The sequence below is a fragment of the Plectropomus leopardus genome, chromosome 23 (genome assembly GCF_008729295.1).
Source record: "Plectropomus leopardus isolate mb chromosome 23, YSFRI_Pleo_2.0, whole genome shotgun sequence".
NCBI classification, from domain to species: Eukaryota; Metazoa; Chordata; class Actinopteri; order Perciformes; family Serranidae; genus Plectropomus; species Plectropomus leopardus.
Window position 1 is genome coordinate 19,975,576 of NC_056485.1, and position 21,511 is coordinate 19,997,086.

General features: G+C 39.5%; 2 protein-coding genes across 5 annotated transcripts in view; both read right to left on the minus strand.

Moving 5' to 3' along the window:
• Window positions 1-12: 12 nt before the first annotated feature.
• Window positions 13-21,511, minus strand: part of LOC121962005 (zinc finger protein 638-like) — a 22,051-nt gene continuing 552 nt past the window's right edge. For 2 of the 4 annotated variants that reach the window (XM_042512168.1, XM_042512169.1), the window contains exons 2-31: window positions 17,838-20,042; window positions 16,552-16,613; window positions 16,004-16,153; window positions 15,560-15,798; window positions 14,715-14,956; window positions 14,379-14,516; window positions 13,439-13,537; window positions 13,119-13,156; window positions 11,852-12,774; window positions 11,108-11,212; window positions 10,968-11,002; window positions 10,054-10,200; window positions 9,668-9,790; window positions 9,395-9,433; window positions 8,880-9,005; window positions 8,672-8,798; window positions 8,174-8,344; window positions 7,993-8,027; window positions 7,282-7,446; window positions 7,039-7,173; window positions 6,708-6,746; window positions 6,022-6,162; window positions 5,680-5,768; window positions 5,578-5,601; window positions 4,720-4,960; window positions 1,902-4,292; window positions 1,667-1,775; window positions 1,105-1,218; window positions 876-997; window positions 13-795 (exon numbers count right to left, since the gene is read on the minus strand). In XM_042512168.1, coding sequence (XP_042368102.1) covers window positions 763-795; window positions 876-997; window positions 1,105-1,218; window positions 1,667-1,775; window positions 1,902-4,292; window positions 4,720-4,960; window positions 5,578-5,601; window positions 5,680-5,768; window positions 6,022-6,162; window positions 6,708-6,746; window positions 7,039-7,173; window positions 7,282-7,446; window positions 7,993-8,027; window positions 8,174-8,344; window positions 8,672-8,798; window positions 8,880-9,005; window positions 9,395-9,433; window positions 9,668-9,790; window positions 10,054-10,200; window positions 10,968-11,002; window positions 11,108-11,212; window positions 11,852-12,774; window positions 13,119-13,156; window positions 13,439-13,537; window positions 14,379-14,516; window positions 14,715-14,956; window positions 15,560-15,798; window positions 16,004-16,153; window positions 16,552-16,613; window positions 17,838-19,748 — 8,313 coding nt within the window. In that variant the 5' untranslated portion in view covers window positions 19,749-20,042 and the 3' untranslated portion in view covers window positions 13-762. Of the gene's footprint in view, window positions 796-875; window positions 998-1,104; window positions 1,219-1,666; window positions 1,776-1,901; window positions 4,293-4,719; window positions 4,961-5,577; window positions 5,602-5,679; window positions 5,769-6,021; window positions 6,163-6,707; window positions 6,747-7,038; window positions 7,174-7,281; window positions 7,447-7,992; window positions 8,028-8,173; window positions 8,345-8,671; window positions 8,799-8,879; window positions 9,006-9,394; window positions 9,434-9,667; window positions 9,791-10,053; window positions 10,201-10,967; window positions 11,003-11,107; window positions 11,213-11,851; window positions 12,775-13,118; window positions 13,157-13,438; window positions 13,538-14,378; window positions 14,517-14,714; window positions 14,957-15,559; window positions 15,799-16,003; window positions 16,154-16,551; window positions 16,614-17,837; window positions 20,192-21,511 lie in introns of all 4 variants that reach the window. The other 2 variants (XM_042512166.1, XM_042512167.1) reach the window with 1 other exon arrangement.
• Window positions 21,361-21,511, minus strand: part of LOC121962473 — a 26,335-nt gene continuing 26,184 nt past the window's right edge. Inside the window, 1 exon segment of the mRNA XM_042512730.1 lies at window positions 21,361-21,480. Coding sequence (XP_042368664.1) covers window positions 21,361-21,480 — 120 coding nt within the window.

Genomic DNA, 21,511 nt, shown 5'->3' on the forward strand with positions numbered 1-21,511 from the left:
TTTACACTGTTTTTAAATATTTAAGAGAGCTATACATTTTAATAATGTAATATAAATGGTATTTTACACTTTCATGAGTAGAAACTGGAACTTGCTACCATTTAAGACACATCTTCAAGGAAAAATCTAACATTTTAAGGTGAGGCATCACCTAAAAAAAGTTAATAAAGCTATAAGTGGTTATAAGTGGTTGTTAACACTTATTTGACCTTTTACATCTTGTGCAAATTCCAATTCACTTGTTCAATTTAAAAACAAATAAGTCCAAGAATAGCAGTTCGTCCTTCAAATTGTGCCACATACTGCATTAGAAATGTAAATGATCAAATTCAATTATGTAACATAACATCATTTTAACTAAATAAAACCAAGGAGAAGATTTATTTCCATCAAAATTTGGCACAAAATTGAAGCAGATTTCCAGAAAATCATCAAAATAAAATCTGAGAGGTAAAAGAGGTCATCTCGCATCTTTAAAGTTTCAAAAAATACAAAAATAAGTAAACGTTCCTGATTTTGTTCTCCATAAAACATGTGATGCAATGCATCTGTGCAACTGTATGCAGCGTAAGGCACTAAAACTGTAGAGTTGGGGTCGGAGGGAGTCTGAATATCAAGGGAACAATACATGCCAAAACATTTATACATTCATTGATTCATTACATTCACAAGAAAAAAATAGAAATCAGTCATGACCAGAGTGGCTTATTAAACAAGTCCAGATCATTCAGAAACAGAGCATGGAGAACTTTATGTGGAACTTCATGGTTTCTGTTGAAGCTTCTGGTAATATTTCTGAAAAAAGAGCAAAAAAACAGTGTAAGACCAACTGTATGTTTTTGTCTGTTTATATTTTCCTATGTGTTTGTGCGTACCTGCAGGTTTTCGTGGTGTCTCTGGCTGCTGCAGTGGAGGTCCATGGCAGTGCTTTCGCTCAGGTAAAAAACAGAGCAGAGGTTACAGACAAATACTGATTTTGGGACGACAAACTCCTCACCTGAAAAGGAAGACAGTGAAAGTGAAACAAGGGGAAAAATGTGACAAAACAGCTGCATCTTGTTTTTTTCCCCAATCAAAATGTGTGTGTGTGTGTGTTTGTCTAACCAGTGAGGTTGTTGGGTTTGAAAGCTGGCAGTTTGATGTCAGAAACACAAGGAGACTGAGAACAAGATCGCTTTGCTTCAGGTCCGACAGACTTCCTCCTCTGTTTACTCACAACTGAAAAAGAGAAGGAAAAATTACACTGCAAAAAACACGAGGTAAAAATTTATTCATGACTTATTCGATCGTCAGAAATAAACTAGAATGCTCGAGAATCCTTGAGAAGGAGCATGAAACTGAAGGTTATTGGCAGATCTGAATCAGCGGCTATGCTTCTCATCTGAGATCATCTTTACTAACTCAAGACCAGACCTCGTACTTTGGGCTTACTGCGCCTCTTCTACATCACTGAGCTCACTGTGCCCTAGGAGGATGCTGTGCAGGAGGCCTATGGGTGCAAGGACCTTAAGTTTGCCAACCTGAAAACCAACATTGAGCGACGCAGCTGGAAAACAAAGATTTGCCCTGTTGAAATTGGCTGCAGAGGCAGCCCAATAGTTGTGGGTGAAATACAAACATACCTTTGCAAGTATGCTGTACTATGTTTTGAAAGAATAACACATACCTTTGTCATCGACATGTTTGCGTTTGGCAGATCTTGAAGTTTGCTCAGTTTGCTCTTCGTCCGACTTCTCTTTATCATCATCACCAGCTTCATCTAAAGTCACCAAAGTCTAAAAAACAGACACAAGAGATCTTTGGGATCTGTATTTTATGGAGTTATTGCTTCTGTTTTCTAAATGTGTTCTGTCATTTCCTATTGGAAGAAAATTAAAGTCTGTTTAAGTCTCAACCTTTACCTCGAGGTTTAAGTGGTCTGCTGATTCGTCCTTTTGGTCTGATGGGTGGGTCTCCACAAGGGTTTGCTCCATTTTTCCGTCCTCCTCTTCTTCTACCAACTCATCCAGAGTGATGAATGCCTCCAGCTCTCCCTCCGTGATCTCCCCATCCCACTCTCGGCTCTCCGCACCCACCTCATCCAGAGTCACGGTCTCCTTGTCCTTAATGTCAGTTTTGCATTTTATTTGCCTATCTACCATAGCAGACCCTTTTGCAGCAGATTGATCATTATTTGCCTTCTCTAAATCATCAGCTATCTGATACAGAGTCTCCTTCCTGACTTTTTCGGACATTTCGGCACCCGTGGTACCACATGTCGGTGTGTCCTCTTTTATGGTTGATGCCTCTCCTTTTGTGGGAGTTTCGTCTTTAGTATTGTCCTCTGTGGCAGTAAGCTCCTCTAAAGCTTGATCATCTTCCAGCTCATCTATGATCTGATACTCTTCCTCCTCTTCCTCATTTTTGGGTGATCCTGCAAGAGATGTACTTGTCTTTGCTTGCTGGTCATTGCTTTTCAATTTTTTCTCTTTTGAATGTCCTGTAGGGGACTGATTGTCAACCAACTCATCCTCCACAGAATCAAGTGTTTGAACTGTTGCGTCTTCATCAGCCACTTTTTCTGATGCCTCTTTTTTTGTTGTTGCAACGTCTTTTTTAGGTCTTCCCCCTTTTCCTTTTCTTCTTGTGTCAGGATGATCATCCTTAACAGAGTCCAATACATCAGAGGTGGCATCCTCTTCATTTCTCAACTTTATAACACCATCGTCACTCTTCATCGATGGTGTACTCTGTTTTGGAGGGGCTTTCTTTGCAGTTTTTTCCCTGTTTTGTTTCACTGACTCTCTGGCAGGAGTGTGCCTCCTTGTTGTCGATGTGTTCTCTTTTTTTGTTTTCTCATTAGAGGCCTCTTTTGTAGGTATTCTTTCCCCTTTCCCTCTGGTAGATCTTCTTGTGATGGTCGGCTCATCTTTCACAGTTTCATCCTTGTCAGAGTCCAGAACCTTGAATGTACCTTCCTCTGTTTTTTTCCCCACTTCTGTGAGATTCAGTGTCATTTCATCCGCTTTCTTTAATCTTGCACTCCTTCTTCTACAAGACTTTTCTCTGCTTGCAGCGTCTTTAACCAGTTTATTTTCAACAGAATCTACATTCTCATACTCCAGCTCCTCATTGACCTCTTTGTCTTGTTTAGAAATCCCTGCAGGGGGGTCTATCTTTGCTCGAGTCTCACATTTTGTAACTGTCCTGTCCTGTTTCTTTGGCGATTTCTCCTCCTCTTCAATGTTGGAAGCTATGATTGTAATGCAACTCCTCTTTGATGGTCTATCATCTTTTCTAGCAGTCACATCTGTCATGCGTCTTTTCCTCTTTTTGTCAGTCTCTGGCTCTGTCTCTGTAGTCACTGGCTGATCTTCCACAGCACCAGTTACCTGACATGTGTCTTCCTTAAATATCTGGTCACTGGAAGTCTTGAGGTTTTGACTCTCATCTCCTGTTGCTGTCTGATCATCAGCTGAATCCAATATCTCAAATGTTCCCTGTTCAGGAACATCACTGACATCTTGAACGGGCTGGTCTTTATTTGCGATTCGGCTATCAGAGTTTTCCAAATCTTTGGAGGCTTTGAAGGATTCTGCTGAAAGCGTTTTACCTTTGACCTCTTCCTCTCTTCTCTTCTTCTCATCTCCCTTGTTCTTTGGAGTTTGTTCATTACCTTTATGTAACATATATAAATTATCTTCATTTTTTGCTTTTTGAGCTTTACCAGATGAATCTTTATCAGATTGGTCAGAAATGGCATGTTCCTCAGAGAGTTGCTTTTCTGTTGAACTATCATCTTGGACCAGGCGACTGTCCTCTTGACCTGTAGCTGCTTGGTCTTTGGTTGCGCTGTCTAGCACTTGGAAAGTACTGTCTATTTCCATTTTACTGGTCTCCTGTAGGCCAGCTTTGCCTTCATCATCAGCACTGTCCAAAACCTGAAAGCTTTCTTCGTGCACCTCTGTATGTTTGCTATCTTCTTTCCCTTCCTCTTTGCTTTTCTTTTGCTCTGTCAGTGTGTCAACATTAAGATCAATATCCAGACTTTGGGCTTTGCTCAGCTCTAACCCATGACCCTGAAGAGGTGGATGCATTTCCGATGATGTTTCTATTTTTGTCACTGACGCGATTGTTTTAACAGCAATATCTTCTGCTGAGAATGAGGACGAGGTATGAGGATCTGGGCTTGTGTCTCCCACATAATCGCCCCCTTTGTCATCAGTGACATCATCATCGCTTTTGAAATTTGGCTCTTCAAAAAGCAAGGCAAAAGATGAAAAAACATTGCCATCTGTAAAACCATTCTGATCCTGGAAAGGGAACAAAGAAAGAACCAATAACTAAAACAACACATCGGTTTGCTTATTAATCAACAAAAAAGTAATTAAAAAAATGGTTCACTTAGTTAAATTGCTGGTTGGATGACTAAGGCATGGATATGTACGTTTATTACTGTTTTATCAAAAGTTCTGCACCAAATTCAAAAATCTGGTATCAAAGTGACAGTGTTGATGGAAATCATTATTTTTCTAATGTTAATCTCCAAAATGTCTATAGAGTCTTTAGAGACCCAGGGTAATGCTGTATTTACATGATTGGTCTCATTTGTGCCACTGATTCTATGAATTAACACAGATTTATTTGGCAATCTAAAATTTGACTCTACATTTTGGCGCTGACAAAATATGCAATTGCCAAATGTAACTGCTGAGTTAAAAATTTAAATCCAGGCTTCACCTTCATGCCTCCCTCACTCTCCTTGCTCCTCAGGGACCTGCTTGTGATGGGTTCAGAAATGGTGGATCTGCCAGGGCCACTGGTTTGCAGTGCAGGTTGTGAACCATTATCCAGTAGTTTATACGGAGGAGGCTGAGTTTTACGTTTCCCAGCTCGGCACTTGGCTCTGTAGATGGTGCTTGGTCCAAAGTTTATTTTGATCTTACTAGAATCTTGTAGACGCCGTTTAAGGCTCTTCAAACTAAAATAACAAACAAAAGGACTGTCAGTAGCAAATAAAAGCAGGGTTGTTCTCACAAAATATAATATTAGAATAAAGTACTTTGTTATAGAAATAAGAAACACAATTCCCAAGTATTCATCTCGTGTCTTTGACTTTATCTCTCAGTCATCTCTTTGCATTATGCCAAAGATATATACAAAGAGTTGAGCGTTTTCATATATAAAAATAACTTTTCTCTTTTGGTTAAACTTTTAGGACTGCAACGAACAATTATTTTCATAACAATTAATCTGAAGACCTTTTTTCCCAATAAATCAATTAACTATTTGGTCTATGACATGTTAAAATATAAAGTGAGTCCTTGCTGGCGTTGTCAAATGTGTGTTTTTTGGTCTAATCAACAGTCCGAAAACTAAAGTTATTTAATTTACAATAATTTAAAACATTGCAGAGCGAAGACTTTACTATGAGTAGGTAGAAGCTCACATAAGGTCAATATAGAGATATAAAGTAATTATAAAAGATGCATATATAAAAAAAAACTTGTACTAACAATAACTGTCATGCTTTCCCAACTAAAACATGTTTTGTCTCTCTTAAACTGACAAGAATCTATTACAAAGAGATATACTCACGACTCAAAGCGCAGAACTTTACTCCTGTGGTGAGAAAAAGGCGTTGATCAGTTAAGTTGTGAGGATGGATTAAAGATTAAGATATAATGTACACATGCATACCAAACAGGGTCCTTCTTCCAAGAGCCGGTAGTGTTGTATTTCTCCAGCACCTTGGTTACACCTCTGGAGTCAGCCATCTCTATGCATATCTGAGGTAAAACGAAAGTCATGGATTAAGAGTGAAAAGACAAAGACGAGGTGATGAGACAAAAGTAACACAGAGAACAGCAACAAGCCATAAGAAGAAAGAAGTTTGTGTATATTCATGCAAAATGATTGTTGTCGAAGGTCAAACTAACTAAAAAAACTGAAAATATGACAGAAAATCCAGACAAATTATGAGCTAATGAGTTTCCTAGCCTCTGCAGCAACAGCAGTGTGCTGATGTTTGTGTTCTTGTACCCTGTTGGCGAGCGGCAGAAAGCTGGCAAAAGGTGCGATGGACGCCACCGCCTCTAAAACCGTCCTGATGAGGGGCACGGAGGTCTCAGAAATCTCCACACACAGCAGTCGCTCCTTCAGAGACTTTGGCTCTTTAACTTCCTGAAGAGGAAGAAATAGTAGTGTGTTAAAACAAGGATTTGTTGCCTTTTTCCAACACTGATTTCCAATCAGTGTTGGAAAAAAACCATCATCAGTGTTGATGGTTGCGTGCTATGTTGACAAAGGAAGCTGAGCTCTCCTGCTCATGGAGTCTTGCTGGTAGTGCCTTCATTTCCAGAGCATTGCATCCAAGCTTGTGATGCCGCTAGCATACTAGCCTAAAGACTTTGTCTTTCCATTTTTATTAATTAAGGTACTCTAGACATCCCTGTCATTGGCCCAGCTGATCCTGGGGGACCCCTAGGCATTGCCAAGCCAGATGAGGCATGTAATCCCTCCAGCAATTTGAGCAAACCAACCACTCTGTGTCCTCTCTTCTTGGTCAGTGTAGCACACACTGAGGAATAAATTGCTTCAATTGATTACTATTAACAATGGTTGGACATCCACACAAAAGGTGTCTATTTTCTCTTTTCAGAACATATCTAAAGATGAAGAGCTGCTTTCACTTGACAAAAGATTTACACGTGTGATTTATGACTTACAGCATTGCTCCACTTCATCAGAGTTGTGTACATCATCTCCTGGAAAAAGATTAAGAGTCACAGATTGACATGGATGCTTTTAAAAGTACATTTAAAAATATAACTGCATTTTAAACCAAACCACATTTGCATTTATATGCTTGTCTGCCTCCTCCCATAACAATACTAGGACATTATTTATAATTTTCTTCAGAAACATGTACAGAAAAAAAGGATTTCTTTTGCAGTGTAAACTGTTAGTAAAATGAAGGTAAATAAAAATTGCTCTTGTTTTTTGTCTACTTCACAGTGTTACAGCCCAGAGTTGTTGTTTTTTTCCAAGCGTTCATACCTCACTGGATGGGGGATTCATGTGATCCGAGACGAAGTGAAGCCTGAGCATCCAGCCATTGACAGAAAATGACCTTGTGACACTCTCTTGGACAAAATCGCACCATGTAGTCCAATCAGGGAAAAACACAAATGCCTGGATGTTAAGAGAGAAAAGATTTGAAAGGCACAGCTGATTCAAACAACACATTTCCATTTAACTAATACATGTTATTATATTCTGAGACTGCTTGCTGCTTCTTACCCTCCTCTGCATCGGTAACACCACCACCTTGTAGTACAGGGAGTGAAGGTTCTGTTTGGGGAAATACCGCCAAACCAGCTTGGCCACGTCCTCATACTTGTAGTTTTCCCCAGGCAGACCGGTCAACATGATCGTAGGAAACATGGTACCATGACCGCTGATCCTCTTAAAAACACAACGTTAAAAGCCAAAAATCAATTTGAGGAACCTCCCTCTTGAGGTGTTTCTGAGATGTTACAAAGATGAGATGAATGCAAAGTCCCTGTGACCTTGACCTTTGACCACCAAAATGTAATCAGTTCATTATTGACTCCTAGTGGATGTTTGTGCCGAATGAGGAAACCCATATCTCAAATCCTTTTTGAGATATTTGTGTCAAAATTGAAGAGATTCCCTCAAGGTGTTTTTGAGATATTGTTTTCACAAGAATAAGGTGAATGCAAGGTCACTGTTAGCTTGACCTTTGACCACCAAAATGTAATCATTTCATCCTTGAGTTCATTCAAATGATTGTGCCATATTTGAAGAAATTCCCTCAAGGTGTTCATGAGATAACGCATTTACAATAATGGGACAGATGCAAGGTCCCAGTGACCTTGACCTTGACAACCAAAATCGAATCAATTCATCACTGAGTCCAAGTGAACGTTTGTGCCAAATTTGAAGAAATACTCATTGCCAGGCTAATATATTTAATTGGAATGGGCTTACCTTAATGTCTGTCTTCACGGTGAGTATCCGGTGATCTTGGAAGTGAACATTGGCAAACACAGTTACTTTACTGAATAAATTCTCATGATCAATGTGGCAGAATCAAACCATTAAATTTGATTTAGATCCCAAAAGTTTAATAATAATACTAATAATGTACAAAATGAACTGCCGCTCTTACCTGGGATGATGAACCACGGAGACACAGTAGGGAACAGGAAGGGATAAGTTCTCATCGGGACCCAAAATGGTCCAATGCTGGCTTGAGGAAGAGCATTTTGTGTTGGCGGGACAACGACTCCAGCAGCAAAAGCTTTTGCTGCTAGCAGAGCCTTGGTGGGAAGACTTGCAGCTGCAGAAATCAATATATGAGAAAAGTGTCATGTTTGAATACAACAACCACCCAAAACACGGAAACCACTGGCTGGCATAGTTTTCTCGAATAAATACATTTGGGATATACATGCTAACTGTTTAATTTTAATGTTGCGTCAGAGTGAAAGCTGCCAACCCTTTCTCTGTCAAGAACTACAAACAAAAAGACTGACGAGCTCTGGATCAAAGGTTTAAATGCTTGTATAGTGGGGCTGTACAAATACACTTAGGCACTGCATCCAAGACATATACTAGCAGTGAAAATGCTCTGTGTACTTATTTATTTCCTAAAACAGATACTTACGTGGTGCTGTACTGGTTATGTATGGTGTTTTCAGCCTGTGGACTTCATGGTCGGGGGCTTGTTTCAGGAGACTGTACCAAACTCCGATCCGATCAGCATCACAAACGGACTCAAATTCTATAAACGCCTGGAACAAACAAACATTTACACGTGTGACAGGTAAGCACAAGAAGTTTTATTTTAAAGCCACTTAAAACCACGTTCATACCTTGTTGAGGAGAGGCATGTACTTCTTGACAGACTTGATGTTTTTTAAAACTTCCCCGAGCTGCCCGGCCTCACTCCATGAAATGTTCTTGATGAAGATCGTTTTCTTTCCGTCATCATCAACGTTCTGCATCAAGAACAAGAAGTGAATATCCAAACCAAAAAATTAGAGGACACAACCAACAACTATGTGCAATGCAAAACTAGAAGACAATATCTTTAAGGTCCAGTGTGGAGGATTTAGGGGAATATATTGGCAAAGATGGAAAATAAGTATGTTTTCTTTAGTGTTTAATCCCCGAAAATATAAGTTATCTTAGAATGAGCCGTTTATGTCTACATAGGGAGCGGGGGGTCCTTATGAGCGATGTCCCTAAATGTCAAAAACACTGGCTCTAAATTGAACCATTTACGTTTTCACACCAGCCACATAAGGCTAGTTTCCATTACAGATTTGCACTTAAGTGATATTTTCAAAAAAACAAATTTAAGTGTGTGTGTGTGTGTGTTACTTACATAAAGCATCATCTTCATCAGCCACTGATAAAACCCAAACTGAAACAGAGACATCAGAGTACGTGTTTATACCGATACACTTCAGACTCAAACTGTATACATTGGGACACTTATCTCTCACTATAAATGACATCCATTTATAATGATATTTATATATATATATATATATATATATATATATAAATGTAAATAATATAAAAATGAAGGACTCTCTTTTGTGGGGTCTTGAGTATACTGAACAATTGATAAAAATAGTGCTGTGTAAGTGCTTACCTGTGTCATTACAATGTCACTGGCTAATGGATGGAGATGGAGTTTAAATGATTTTAAAATAACGCTGTCCCCTCTTTTCATTATGTTGACCACATCCTCCAATTTTGGCATCATGACGAAAGCCTGAAGAGGAAAATGTTTTACTATTTTTATTTAATTGTTCTAAGTCCCTGAGTTAGAGTTAGGTGTGATTTCACAAATAAATGTTTAAAAACTATAAATGTTGCTTAATTCATCTTGAAACTACAAAAAGAAGTTGTTTCAATTGTGCCATGTGAAAATCATGAAAACAAAACAGACCGATTGTCACAGAATCCGATCAAAGTATAAAAAGCAGAAACGTGGAGTTATTAAAAACAAACCAAAGCAGGTGACCTGGTACCTACCAGGTTCATCTGAGGAACAACGTAGATCTTGTCGTCTGCATATTGAAACCCAAATTTCATGAGCACTTTTGCAAGGTCATCCTCGGTGTAGAGGCCAGCATCCGGCAGGTTGGTTATGAGCAACTGTCTATTACAAAATGAATTACCCTGGAAAAAAGGAAGCAAAATTAATGAGAAAGACAGAAAAATAATCAAGTTTTCAAGAGCACTAAAGTCCAGAGGGAGGTGGCATTATATGAAACAAAGAGTTTACTGGAGTCTTGTTTGGAAATGTTTTCAAAAACCTTAAAATGATGAACTTTTACTGAAAGTGTTTCAGTGTGGTTTTTTGGTGGATGCAGGAGAATGATAGGGTCAAACATTCAGAGCAGGTTATGTCCCTGTTTGGCCGCCAGTAAGTGAGCGCCGGGTCACTGTGACCTGGACTGGCGCCGAACAAAGACAGGAAGAAGCCAAGAACATGAGCAGGGAAAAACATCTTACACTCTGGGATAAGGCAAAGTATAACACACACACACACATAGTAAGTGGAGATAGTTGGTTGGAGTCCGAGTTAAGGGGGAGGCCTGATGTTTCCCTCATTGGAAGTTAATCTTGCCGAAATGTTAAGAGAAACTGTCCAAACAAATGGACACACAAATGTTGAACACACGAACATTTGTGGGTATAACAGAACATGTCAAAATCTGGAAAACGGGAAGAAGACTTGTCAGCTGATCTGCGCTGTTAGTAGGGCCGCTGTGGATAAAGAGATTCCCCATCTGATACCTGTGTCTCCACCATCTGATTCCTCTTTGAAACACCACTTTCTGCCACGACATGGAGTAAACAAAAACACCCAAGCGGTAAAGTTCTTAATCAGAAAACATCATATATAAATTCTTAAGTACTTCGTACAAGTCATTTCAACCTACTTTAGGTGAGAGGCAGGGTTTCCTCTTGAGGCACGCTGTGAAAGAGATATGAAAAAAGTGTGTAAGTGAAAACATAAACGCAGTTATGACCCCATGCTGACATTTGTGACCATAAACAGTCTATTTCTTGGGGTTCTTACGTAATGCTGATTGCAGGTGCTTTTCTACCATCTCCCCGAAAGTCAGATGTGGTGCAGTACTGGCTGATGCTGCATTAAGGTGCGTCATCAATGGAGTCACAGGACCTTCAAAAGATAAAATTTAATTCAGATGAATATCACATAAAAAAGTAACAATTTATTCTATGACCCACAGCTCAGTTTTTCGCATATTCCTGTAATTTTCAATCTAATTTCTGAGACATTTCCTGAACCAACAAGAATTATCGCCTTTTTGTATGACTCTCCTATTAGACATTTGTGTGAATTTTGCCTTTTTGTTATCATATGAATTTTTGTGTAATGGCCAAAAACATGATTTCTAACGCCACAGTGACTTTGACTTTTGAATGTTGACCAACAAAATTTAATCAATCCATCCTTGAATCCAAGTGGATGTTTGTGACAAATTTGAAGACAGAAGTTGTTCTTGAGATAACATTTTTAGGAGACTAAGACGTCTGGGGTCACAGTGAGTTTGAGCTTTAACCTATGACAATTAAAATCAAGTGGACGTTTGTGCCCAAACAAATGTAGGTCGGAGACACGAGCACTGAGGGACAGATTAACACAAAGTTGGTTTTGGCTTTTTGTGGTATTTGTTAACAATAACAAAGATAAAATAATGGCAACCTTCTCTTTTTAACATATTTTTCCATAAACACAAAAGATCGGATTTTAACATACTTGCTGCTATCCATCAAAACAAACAGGTCTACAACAAACCTTCTTCAATAGTTGTGGTTTCCACTCCTCGACCTGGCAGTTTTGCCTTCAAAGTGGTTTCAGTCGGGCCTCCGGCAGCCTGTTGTTGGATGTATGAAGCCTCTGTCTTGGTCTCTGGTCCGTGTGCGGTGGACTCTGGTTCTGGCAGGGTGATTTGCTGGACGTGTGGTAAAGCTTTGACAGACGTTTCTATTGGCCGGGTCTCGACTGAACTGTCTGGTGATTGACTCTCACTGGATTTGTCTGAATTTTCTGGTAAAGCCTCTGTGGTTGTCATTTTTTCTCCTTGGTCCTCAGAGCAAGTTCTACCATCCATGCGCTCTGCTGTTTCAACGCCCATTTCCCCAGTCTCCACCGGTTCAGCGTCTTCAGCACCATTAGCATCGTAAAATTCTGCCTGATGCTGAGGTTCAACAACCCTGGCTGTGTCTTTCACAGCTTCTTGAACCCTGGTTTCAGATTCGTCATGTTCAATAACTATTACATCTGCTTTTTCAACAACCTTGGCTGTATGTTGCGGCAAAGCTTCCTTAAACCTTTTCTGGTATTCTTTATGCTTGGAACTGTCCACATAAGGCTGATTTTTTGGAGCCCTGGACTTGGATCCTGAAGATGTTGCTACATGTATGATAGACTTTACCACAGGGCTCTTCACAGGCTCTTCACAGGTAACTTTTGCGGTATTTAGCTTGCTTGAGATATTTTTTACTTCGGAAGCCAAGACTTTTGCTTTAGTGACAGTCGTTAAGACTTTAACTGAGCCTTTGGCTTCACATTTCTGATTTGTAAGTTTGCCTGGTGTTGCCATTATGGCTCCTGAAGGCTTTTTCTGCCCTTTAAGTGGAAATTTCTTCAGTGTTGGGAGAAGAACTTGTCGTGCGGGAGCAGTCTGAGGTGTGGAGACACTGGATATGGCAGGTTTTCTGTAAACAGAGTACCACGGGTCCAATGGGAGAAAATGGAACATGTCAAGGTCACTGTGTAAATGTTTTCATAGTCGTACGACAGTACTTTCCTTCACACGTTGCATTCCTGGAATAACTTTTATTCTAACCTCTGTTCACACATAAAGATTCTCTGATTTTTTGTCATTATGTAAATCCCCCAAAAGTGAAAACAGCAACTGCAGTAAATTTTAAATATATGAACTGTATGCTGGAGAGATCTTAATAACAAAACATTTTCAAAATCCACTGATGACACAGTTTTTCACAGCAACTGAGTGTTTATAGTAAAGAATATTGACAAAATGTGAAACATATCTTACTTCTGAGGAGGGTTGTTTTGCTCCTTAGAAACAGTCTCCTGTAAAAAAAGAAAAAATAAGTGAGTTTTTTTGGTAGATTATTCTGACTCACAGCTGAGAAAAGTAAAAGGTATACTATGAGGACTGTCCGGTGCTGTCTGTAAACACTCTTGCCATTGTTTGCCATTTCCCCGTGCTATATATGTTTTTTTTGTGGTATTTTACAGCTGTGTTTTCTGATAGAGTGGGATAACTATACATTTTTTAGACAGCCCTGCATAGTATATCTCAAATATGTACATTTACAATGGAAAAAGAAAGAAAGACAACTAGTGAAATACCTGCTCTTTGACAACAGCGATTGTTACTCCTTTCACATCGAAGCTCTTTAAGCTCGTCAATTTCTTGGCGTCTCTCTCTTCCTCGAAAATCACTATTGCCTACATGCACACACACACACACACACACACACAGAAACACACATCTGTGAATTACCACAACCATCAGGACCATCTACTCACTACATTCATACGCAAAAACCTAACAGCTCACCGCTATATGTCGAACTGACCAAATCTTTCATTTAAGATGTGCATCTACGACTGGATTTTATTTTCCCTATACTGGTGAGAGGATTTGTGTGAAAGGCATGTAATTAATAAAAAATGTACTATATTGGACTGGTGAGAATGTGGTGAGATTCAGTTTATTATATTTATTTATATATTTTAGTCTTTTTTTTACAGTTTACTACTTTCTACTTTGTTTTATTATTTTTAACATATTTATTTATTATTCTGCTTTGTGCTTTTATCATTTTATTTACCTCTTATTTACAGTGAGTGTATTTTACTTATTTACTCATCTATTTACTTTTATTATTGCTATTATCATTTAATTTATTAGTCTATTTATTTATCTCTATCTTTCTATTTATTGGTTTTATCCTTATGATAGCGTTTCCTCAGTTCTTGGTTTTAATAAGCATTATTTTTGATTTTTTTTTTCAGTTTTATCTATTATTTATTCATCATACATTGCATTCAGTAGTTGGGCTGCATGTTCTCAGTAATCATAGTTTTAGGCCTGGAAACAGGTTTTTGGGCCTGATGGTTTAGGGGTTTGGTTCTCTTGTTAATTTCACAGAGACATCATATCAAACAGCAAAATAAAAGCAACAGATTGTCAAAACAGATAACACCACTGTATTTTGAAAAGGCAAATAATAGAAAATATAGGCCTAGGCAGCCAAAACACATCGTCCATGCCATATATACATACCCCCAGTTTGGACCGAAACAGCACAACTGACTTGGTTTTTCCAAAGCGCTCCTCCACAGCAACTTTCAGGTCATTGTAAGAAACACAGAGTTGAATCCCTTGTAGTTTCACCATGGTTGGAGGTGAAGGTTTACAAAACTGAGCAAAGAAAGAGACATAAACACAAATTTAACGTAGCAATGAAGTATAATTTTCTGTTATATCTTTGATCAAAGTGTTATGTGGACAATGTTTCAATAGAAGGAATAATGCAGAGACACAGGAAGAGACTGAAAAATAAGTTGTTTACCAAATGATACCCTTTTGTGCCAAATTCACCAGGTGAATTCCTCTAACCTTAGTCTTTATTGAAGAGCTGGCCTCACTCTTCTGCAGGCTGGGCTTTGCTTTTGAAGGATTATAACTCAAATACTTTTTCTTCGCTGTAGAGTAGAGGTCTGAGGAAGAGTCAGTAGAAGAAGAGGAGGGCTTTCCTCTTATGGAAGAGGGGGATGATGATGATGGTGATGAAGGCGAGCTCATCTTGGCTATCTCTGCCTGTGAGGCAGGAGTCAGACTTTCGACCACAGCCTCCACCGCTGAAAGGATGAAGAAGAAAAGAGCATCAGACGAAGTTGCAAAGTCTCCAAAAACAGATTCTCTATTGTAAGATGAAGGAAAGCAGATTTAATGATCATATCATCTTTAAGTGATTTTTTGTATGATTTTTTAAAAAATATTTTATGATGACTTTTCTAGGTGGACTCATCTTCAGGAAATGAGACACTGGTTGATGCTTCAATTGGCAAAAGTTTAAAACGAGTACTCGGGTCAATGCAGAAACAAGATAAATATGCAAATTGCTGTCTGACGCAGAAAAAGCAGTGGTATTAATAAATCTCACTGCAACCTTAGATGGGTGAAAAAATGTATCATCCTAGACTTTTTCCAACTCAAGTTTCCAGAAACACGGGGCCTACAGTTACCGCCCGTCCAACACAACTTGCAGGCAAAAAGATTTTAATATAGATAGGTACGAGCGATCACCGCTTTCTTTCTTTCTCACTTGTTACTTAATAAGCTGTTACCATCTACCATCATTAGCACCTGAAACACAGTGCTTGAATAGCTGCAGGTACATTCTGTCACAATGAGCCGATAACACGGTCTTAAGTCCTTAAAATGTTTGCAATTTCTCGAACCTGGTGTTTTTAGTAGTTTCTTAGCCACGATCTCTGCACTGCTCAACTTCTTTGGCTGCGTGGATTGACTTGAATTACTCCTCCTTGGCGGAGATCGTCTCTCGTCACTCCTCCTTGATGACCATTTTCTCTCGTTACTCCTCCTCGATGTCGATCGTCTCTCTGGGCTCCTTGAATGTGACCAATAGCTGTAGGAGGTAGGGCGGTCATACCGTGGGGAACGAGAACAAGACCGGGACCTGGTGAAAGTAAAGATAAAATCTCATGGAAATCTAAAACATGTTAACATTTAACAGCATATTTAAATTTCAAAGGGTCTCAAATGCTGATGTTGATGAAGATATTTTAACGTTCTGCGGGAGCACATTTGGGAATTTCACAATCTCGTAATGAGAATCTCGTGTGTTCACTCATGCTATTGCTCATATATTATATGTCACAAACCTGCGAGTGTATCTGGAGCTCTGCGGTGAAAGTGAGCTGCTACTGCGTTTTTCCCTTCTACCCTCTGAGCCATGGCGGCAACAGGGGCTGGATGAGCGGGAACTGGAGCTACTTCCACGCCGTACTCTCTCGTCATCTTTACCTGCAGCCCTGAAGAAGAAATGGACATAACTTCGCTGCTTAACAGACAGACCATATTGTCAATGACTCTCACACATTTGTTGTTTTCTTTTATGAGTTAAATAAAAACTGTTCAAGGTACAAGACTTAACTACCGCAGGATATTAAGGTTCTCAGGGGCCCTTAGCAATGAGCTAATCAGGCTGTGCCACTATGCTTCACAGGTAACGCCAATAGAACAAGTCATCAGGGACAAACAATCTTAAGGAAGAGGCTTTACTTTTACAGTCTCTTTTTCATGCAGTGTGTCCTTTACAGTAGCCTATTTCGGGACTTCCCAAGTGCGATATCCCCAAGAATTATCAGAAAAAACACACTGATTGTCAAACAATATCTTAAATTAAAAATTGGATTAAAAAAAACACAACCGTGTTCGCAGGAGTCTGCAGCTCTCAAGGTGAAGGTTGGTGTTCTGGTGGGAGATCCAATCCTGGTGGTCAGAACAACAAACACACAACATTAAGGCCTTGTGATTATACAAATGCTATCAGCTTCAATATCTAAACTTTCGTTTTTGTGATTGTCTGACAACAGATATTTTTTATATTCATCATTACAACAGTCTTAAAGAAAGAGTTTAATTGATCTTCAAACGCTGTCCCTCGTTGGTGTGTTGAATCTCTCAAGTCCAAGTGTCCAATTCAATTTCTTTGTGTTGCTAAATGTTGATATTGAAATAGAAAGTCTGAAAAAGCTATAAAGAAATGTCTGGTTCCTTTAAATCTTCAGTCATTTGAATAACAGGAACAGCTTTGAGCCCGTCCACATCAGGGACGGAGACGGGAGCCATATGCTACTTCATTCTTGTGTTGTATCAGAGTTTCCTGAGGTCTCTTTCAGTTGTGGATCAGGACAAAAAACTCACAAGGTGAGACATCAGGAGAAAGATCAGAAAAATGGGGAGTAGGAAGAGGCTTTTAAAAGGTGAGATTCAGGGTCCTAAAATAAGATGGGGATAATGGTATTTCTAGTAGTAATTGGAATTGTTTTTTGGGACATAATAAAAAAAACAGCTTGGCTCCATAAATAGTAACCAGTAAGCAGGGCTGGAAATCAACTTTTTTGTGTTCACCTGCCACTTTGGCTGGTAGATACCAACATCTACCAGCAACTCAGTTGATTACCATTCTCTTTTTGGCTGGTGAGTGAAGCCAATATAGCAGCCATTTGCATATTTCATCAGCATTTGGCTGGTGGCTGGTGTTAATTTCCATTCCTGACGGTAGGCTATTATAAAACAATGATATCTACTATTAGATACAAAATACACTGAAGTAAAAAAAAAATGTGTTTCTGACAACGTTAATAGTGAAAATAAGACACAAATTATACATTCACTAAAAGTAAAAAAATAAAAATGATAGATAACAAAAAGAGTTATCTCTGACTGGCATCCTTGAAGCACTTGGTCACAAAACCTTTTGTTTGTAGTACATCCAAATCATAAACCATTATCTCCCAAAGTTTACAGGTATTCTGGATTGTATCACTATTAGAATAAAAAAACAAAACTCCTCAGTACATCTCCACAAGATTATAAAAAGCAAAAACAAAATAAATGAGTGTTTTTCAATAAAAAAGAATAAATGTTTCTGTTTCTGAAATAAACACAATTTCCTAAAGATAGACAGAACAGAGTGCAGACGTCACTCACCTGCACACGTGTGCATTCTTTGTTACACAGAGAACAGGTATGTGGAAAGATTCTTGGCGTGGCCGCCGCATAGTCATGCATCATGTCAGCCGTTGGCAGGCCCTTGGAGATTGCCGCCTTTCCCACAGGATGCCTGCTGGAAGGTGGCAGCCTCGGGAGCATGAGGTCATTCAGGCCAATGGGGTGAGGACCACCAGGGGAAAACTGCGGATATTGCATGGCATCAGTGATGCTGGGGATGGAAGAAGTAGGGGACTCTGATTTTGCAGGAGAGAAAACTTGAGGCCACATCGCTTGTCCCGTCTGTGATACAGGCTTCTGTTGCTGCTTCATCTTCTCTTTCGACTGTTTCTGTACCAGTTTCTTTTTAATCTGCTGATCGACTGCTGACCCTTGTCCTCGAGTTTTACTCCAATCTTTAGTGCCGCTGGCATCACTACTGCCGATGACCACAAGGCCAGGTCGGCTGGGATGCACACCACGTTGCAGAGTTGGGGATGATTGGGTTTTTGATGCTGACTGGAAATCTGCCTTTTGGGCTTTTGAAGGAACTGGTTTGTGTGCTTCACACTTGTGAACTCCAATGTCTGTGTCCTTCTTTGGCAGAGAAAAAGAGCCAAGGATTGTTTGGGAAGTATGGTCTGGTTGAGTCTGCAATCGTTTGGTCTGATCATTCTTTGGAGGAGCAGCAGAGCTCAGCCTTGAACTGTACGAAGAGCTGAGACTGGAAACAGGACTCGCCTGGTCACGTGAAGAACCCAAAGCACTGCTTTTCACCTCTGTGGTACTTTTTGGCAGTGGTTCTCGACTGAGTCTGCTACTGTCATGATCTGTCTCCATCAGCAACATACTTCCACTCCCACCGCTGGTGGCTCTATTGCCACCGGTCTGTCCGGTGTCATTCCTAAACCCTCTAGTATATTTGCCAGTATGTCCACAGTCAGCCACTTTACTCGGCTGGTGAACAACTGAAATCATGCCCTTCTGGTTCACTCCTGCCGTTTCAGAACTTCTCAAACTGTGACTGTCCATTTCACTCACACTTCTGGTGTTTTGGGGTTCGGGGCAGGGTTTTGACTGCACTGCAGCTGCAGCTCTCTTGAACTTCTGAATTTTGATTTGCCTCAAGATGAACGGCAGGGTAGCAGGCGTGATCTGGTCTTCAGGATAGGAGATGAGATGTTCCATGTCCTCTATATCAAGCCCAAAGCGCTGAAGGATGTTAGCAGCTGACTCAGAGGTGTACTTCAGTCGACTGGACTCTGTAGGGGCCTCAGATTTTTCTGGCACTAGACAGTCAAGATCACCCAATCCTGGAATGGACTGCATATCATGTTCTCTTTCACTGGATGCATTACACCTACTGTCATCACTGCTTGCATTAATAAACAAAGCAGATGATGTATAAGATTTAGAGGGGTCATCAGCATTCGGCCTTTTGACATTCAACAACCACTCAGACGAACTACGTCCACTTTCAATGTCTGAGTGTCTTAGAGAAGCAGAAGTTGAGGTCCCTGGGTAGGAGACCATCCCTGTGGCTAAGGAGAGAAACTCGTCACTTTTTTTGCTGGTAAAGCGAGCGCCCTGGTCTTTGGGCTGATGCATCGATTCGCCATGAAGCCTCACATCCTCTCTTGCTGCGCTATGACCCATGTCTAGGGACCTCTCTATGTTCTTGTCTATCGTGGCCCTACTCTGTTCAGGTCTGTAGTCCTTTGATTGAGGGAGTATTCCCGCAAATTTAGCAGGAATTGCAGAAGCTCCAGAAGAGCTGCAGATGGACCCATGTTCAAGGTGAGAAGTTTCCCTCTGAGGGTCCCTTTCTGCCTGTATACTGGAGCTTCCATGCCGCCCATGGGTGGATTTCTGGTTCCCAGAGTCATGGGGTTTATGCAGTGGATAAGACATGGTGTTAACAATCTTCTCAGAAGGTTGGTGGCCAAAGCAGTATGGGAAGGGGGTATTGTGGGTATGGAGGAAGGCAAGTTTGTTGGAGTTAGCAGTCAAGGTTGTGGCTAAGCTGCCAACAGTGAGAGCGTTGGTTATCTGCGTCAGTGCTAGCTGGGCTTTCAGATAGCAAGCCACAAGGAGGCAGCCCTCTGGCCAATCAGTAAAGAGCTCCCTGAGAGCCCTCCACTTTGGGAGCTCATTAGGGGCAATGGATCTGGAGCAAGGACACAATCCTCAAATTGCAATGTCAAACTGAAAAGTTAAAAAAACAAAGGAAGATTACTGAACGGGACTTGACTTCAGCGGCTTGGATGGGTAAAATCCATCATCTGGAAGGTCTGTTCTTGAGTTGTACACTCTGGTGCTGTCTGGCACACGTTATGGTCATTTCTAGGTCCTCACTAGCAAGACACAAAACAAAAAAGGCACAGGAACTAAGGCATAAATAAAGAGAAAACAAGTTAATGCATCTTAACAGGAAACAACTGAAACAGACATAAACCACTTTATTTTATTTGCATACAAATCTCTGGTGAAAACAGTTGCGACTGGCTTTCTAGCAGGATCCTTTCATAGACCGTGTTTGGTCAATTAGTTCTGTCCACGTTAGCTGGAAACTGAGTGTAGAAGGTAAATCCTTGTATAATTTTGCCTGTGTTCATGCACATAGCAGAAATTTTGGCAAGACTGTTTAATCTGAAACCCATTAAACTGCAATTTTTGGTTCCACAGCCATCCAAGTATGAAAACATTATATTATTTCTTGGTGTCATTCTGGTCTTTTGCCTTGGAATTTGTAGTTTTTAATATTTTCAACCTGATTTTTTTTTTATAATTAATTTTGTACCATATTTGGCTTATGGAGAAAATACATGCTATTTCCTCGAGGTGCACTGTCACATTCAACGTTGCTGTTAATCATTGACAATTGCTGTGATAACAATATAAAAAAAATCTAGTTTGCATATAGTATATTGAAAATACCTGGCATTTAAAATGAACATTTTATATTTATGATTAGAATTAATGTTGGGTAAAAAACATTACTTAATGAATGAAGAAAATCATATTAATGTATAATATTTTGATTTTGAAAGCAGAGTGATATGACTGTGTTTAATATTACAGCCGGCCCTTAGGGTTAAGAATAAAAATGTGTAATATGATAAATAAAATATATAATATAAAAAAAGTTATATATATATATATATATATATATATATATATATATATATATATATATATATATATAATTATTATTAAATTATTAATTAATGGAAAAAAAATAAAAAATATATTTTATAAAAAATAAATATAACAAAAAAAATTAGAAAATTAAAAATAAAAAATATATAAAAAATATGAAAAAACTGGAAACAGCTATTATCCTCTTGCTCAGATGCTCTCTGCATTAAAATGTAATATCTTCTTTGCAGCTTCCCTGCTGTTCCCACTTTACAACCTCAGAGCTCATGAACACAACAAAGTCTGAAGAACAGCTTCCAAACTCGAAAGGGGAAAATCAAAATTACGACTTCCTGAAATCACATGAACGCAGCATGATTTTCTGTCATAGGATGCGCATGAAAATAAACGTGCGCAGTTTGATAAACTCGTCACAGCAGCACATCCAGCTGCAGGCCCACCCTGCTAAACCATCAGAGACCAGTAAGAACTGGGTCAAGACCATCTGCAAACACATAAAACCAAATAAAACCAGC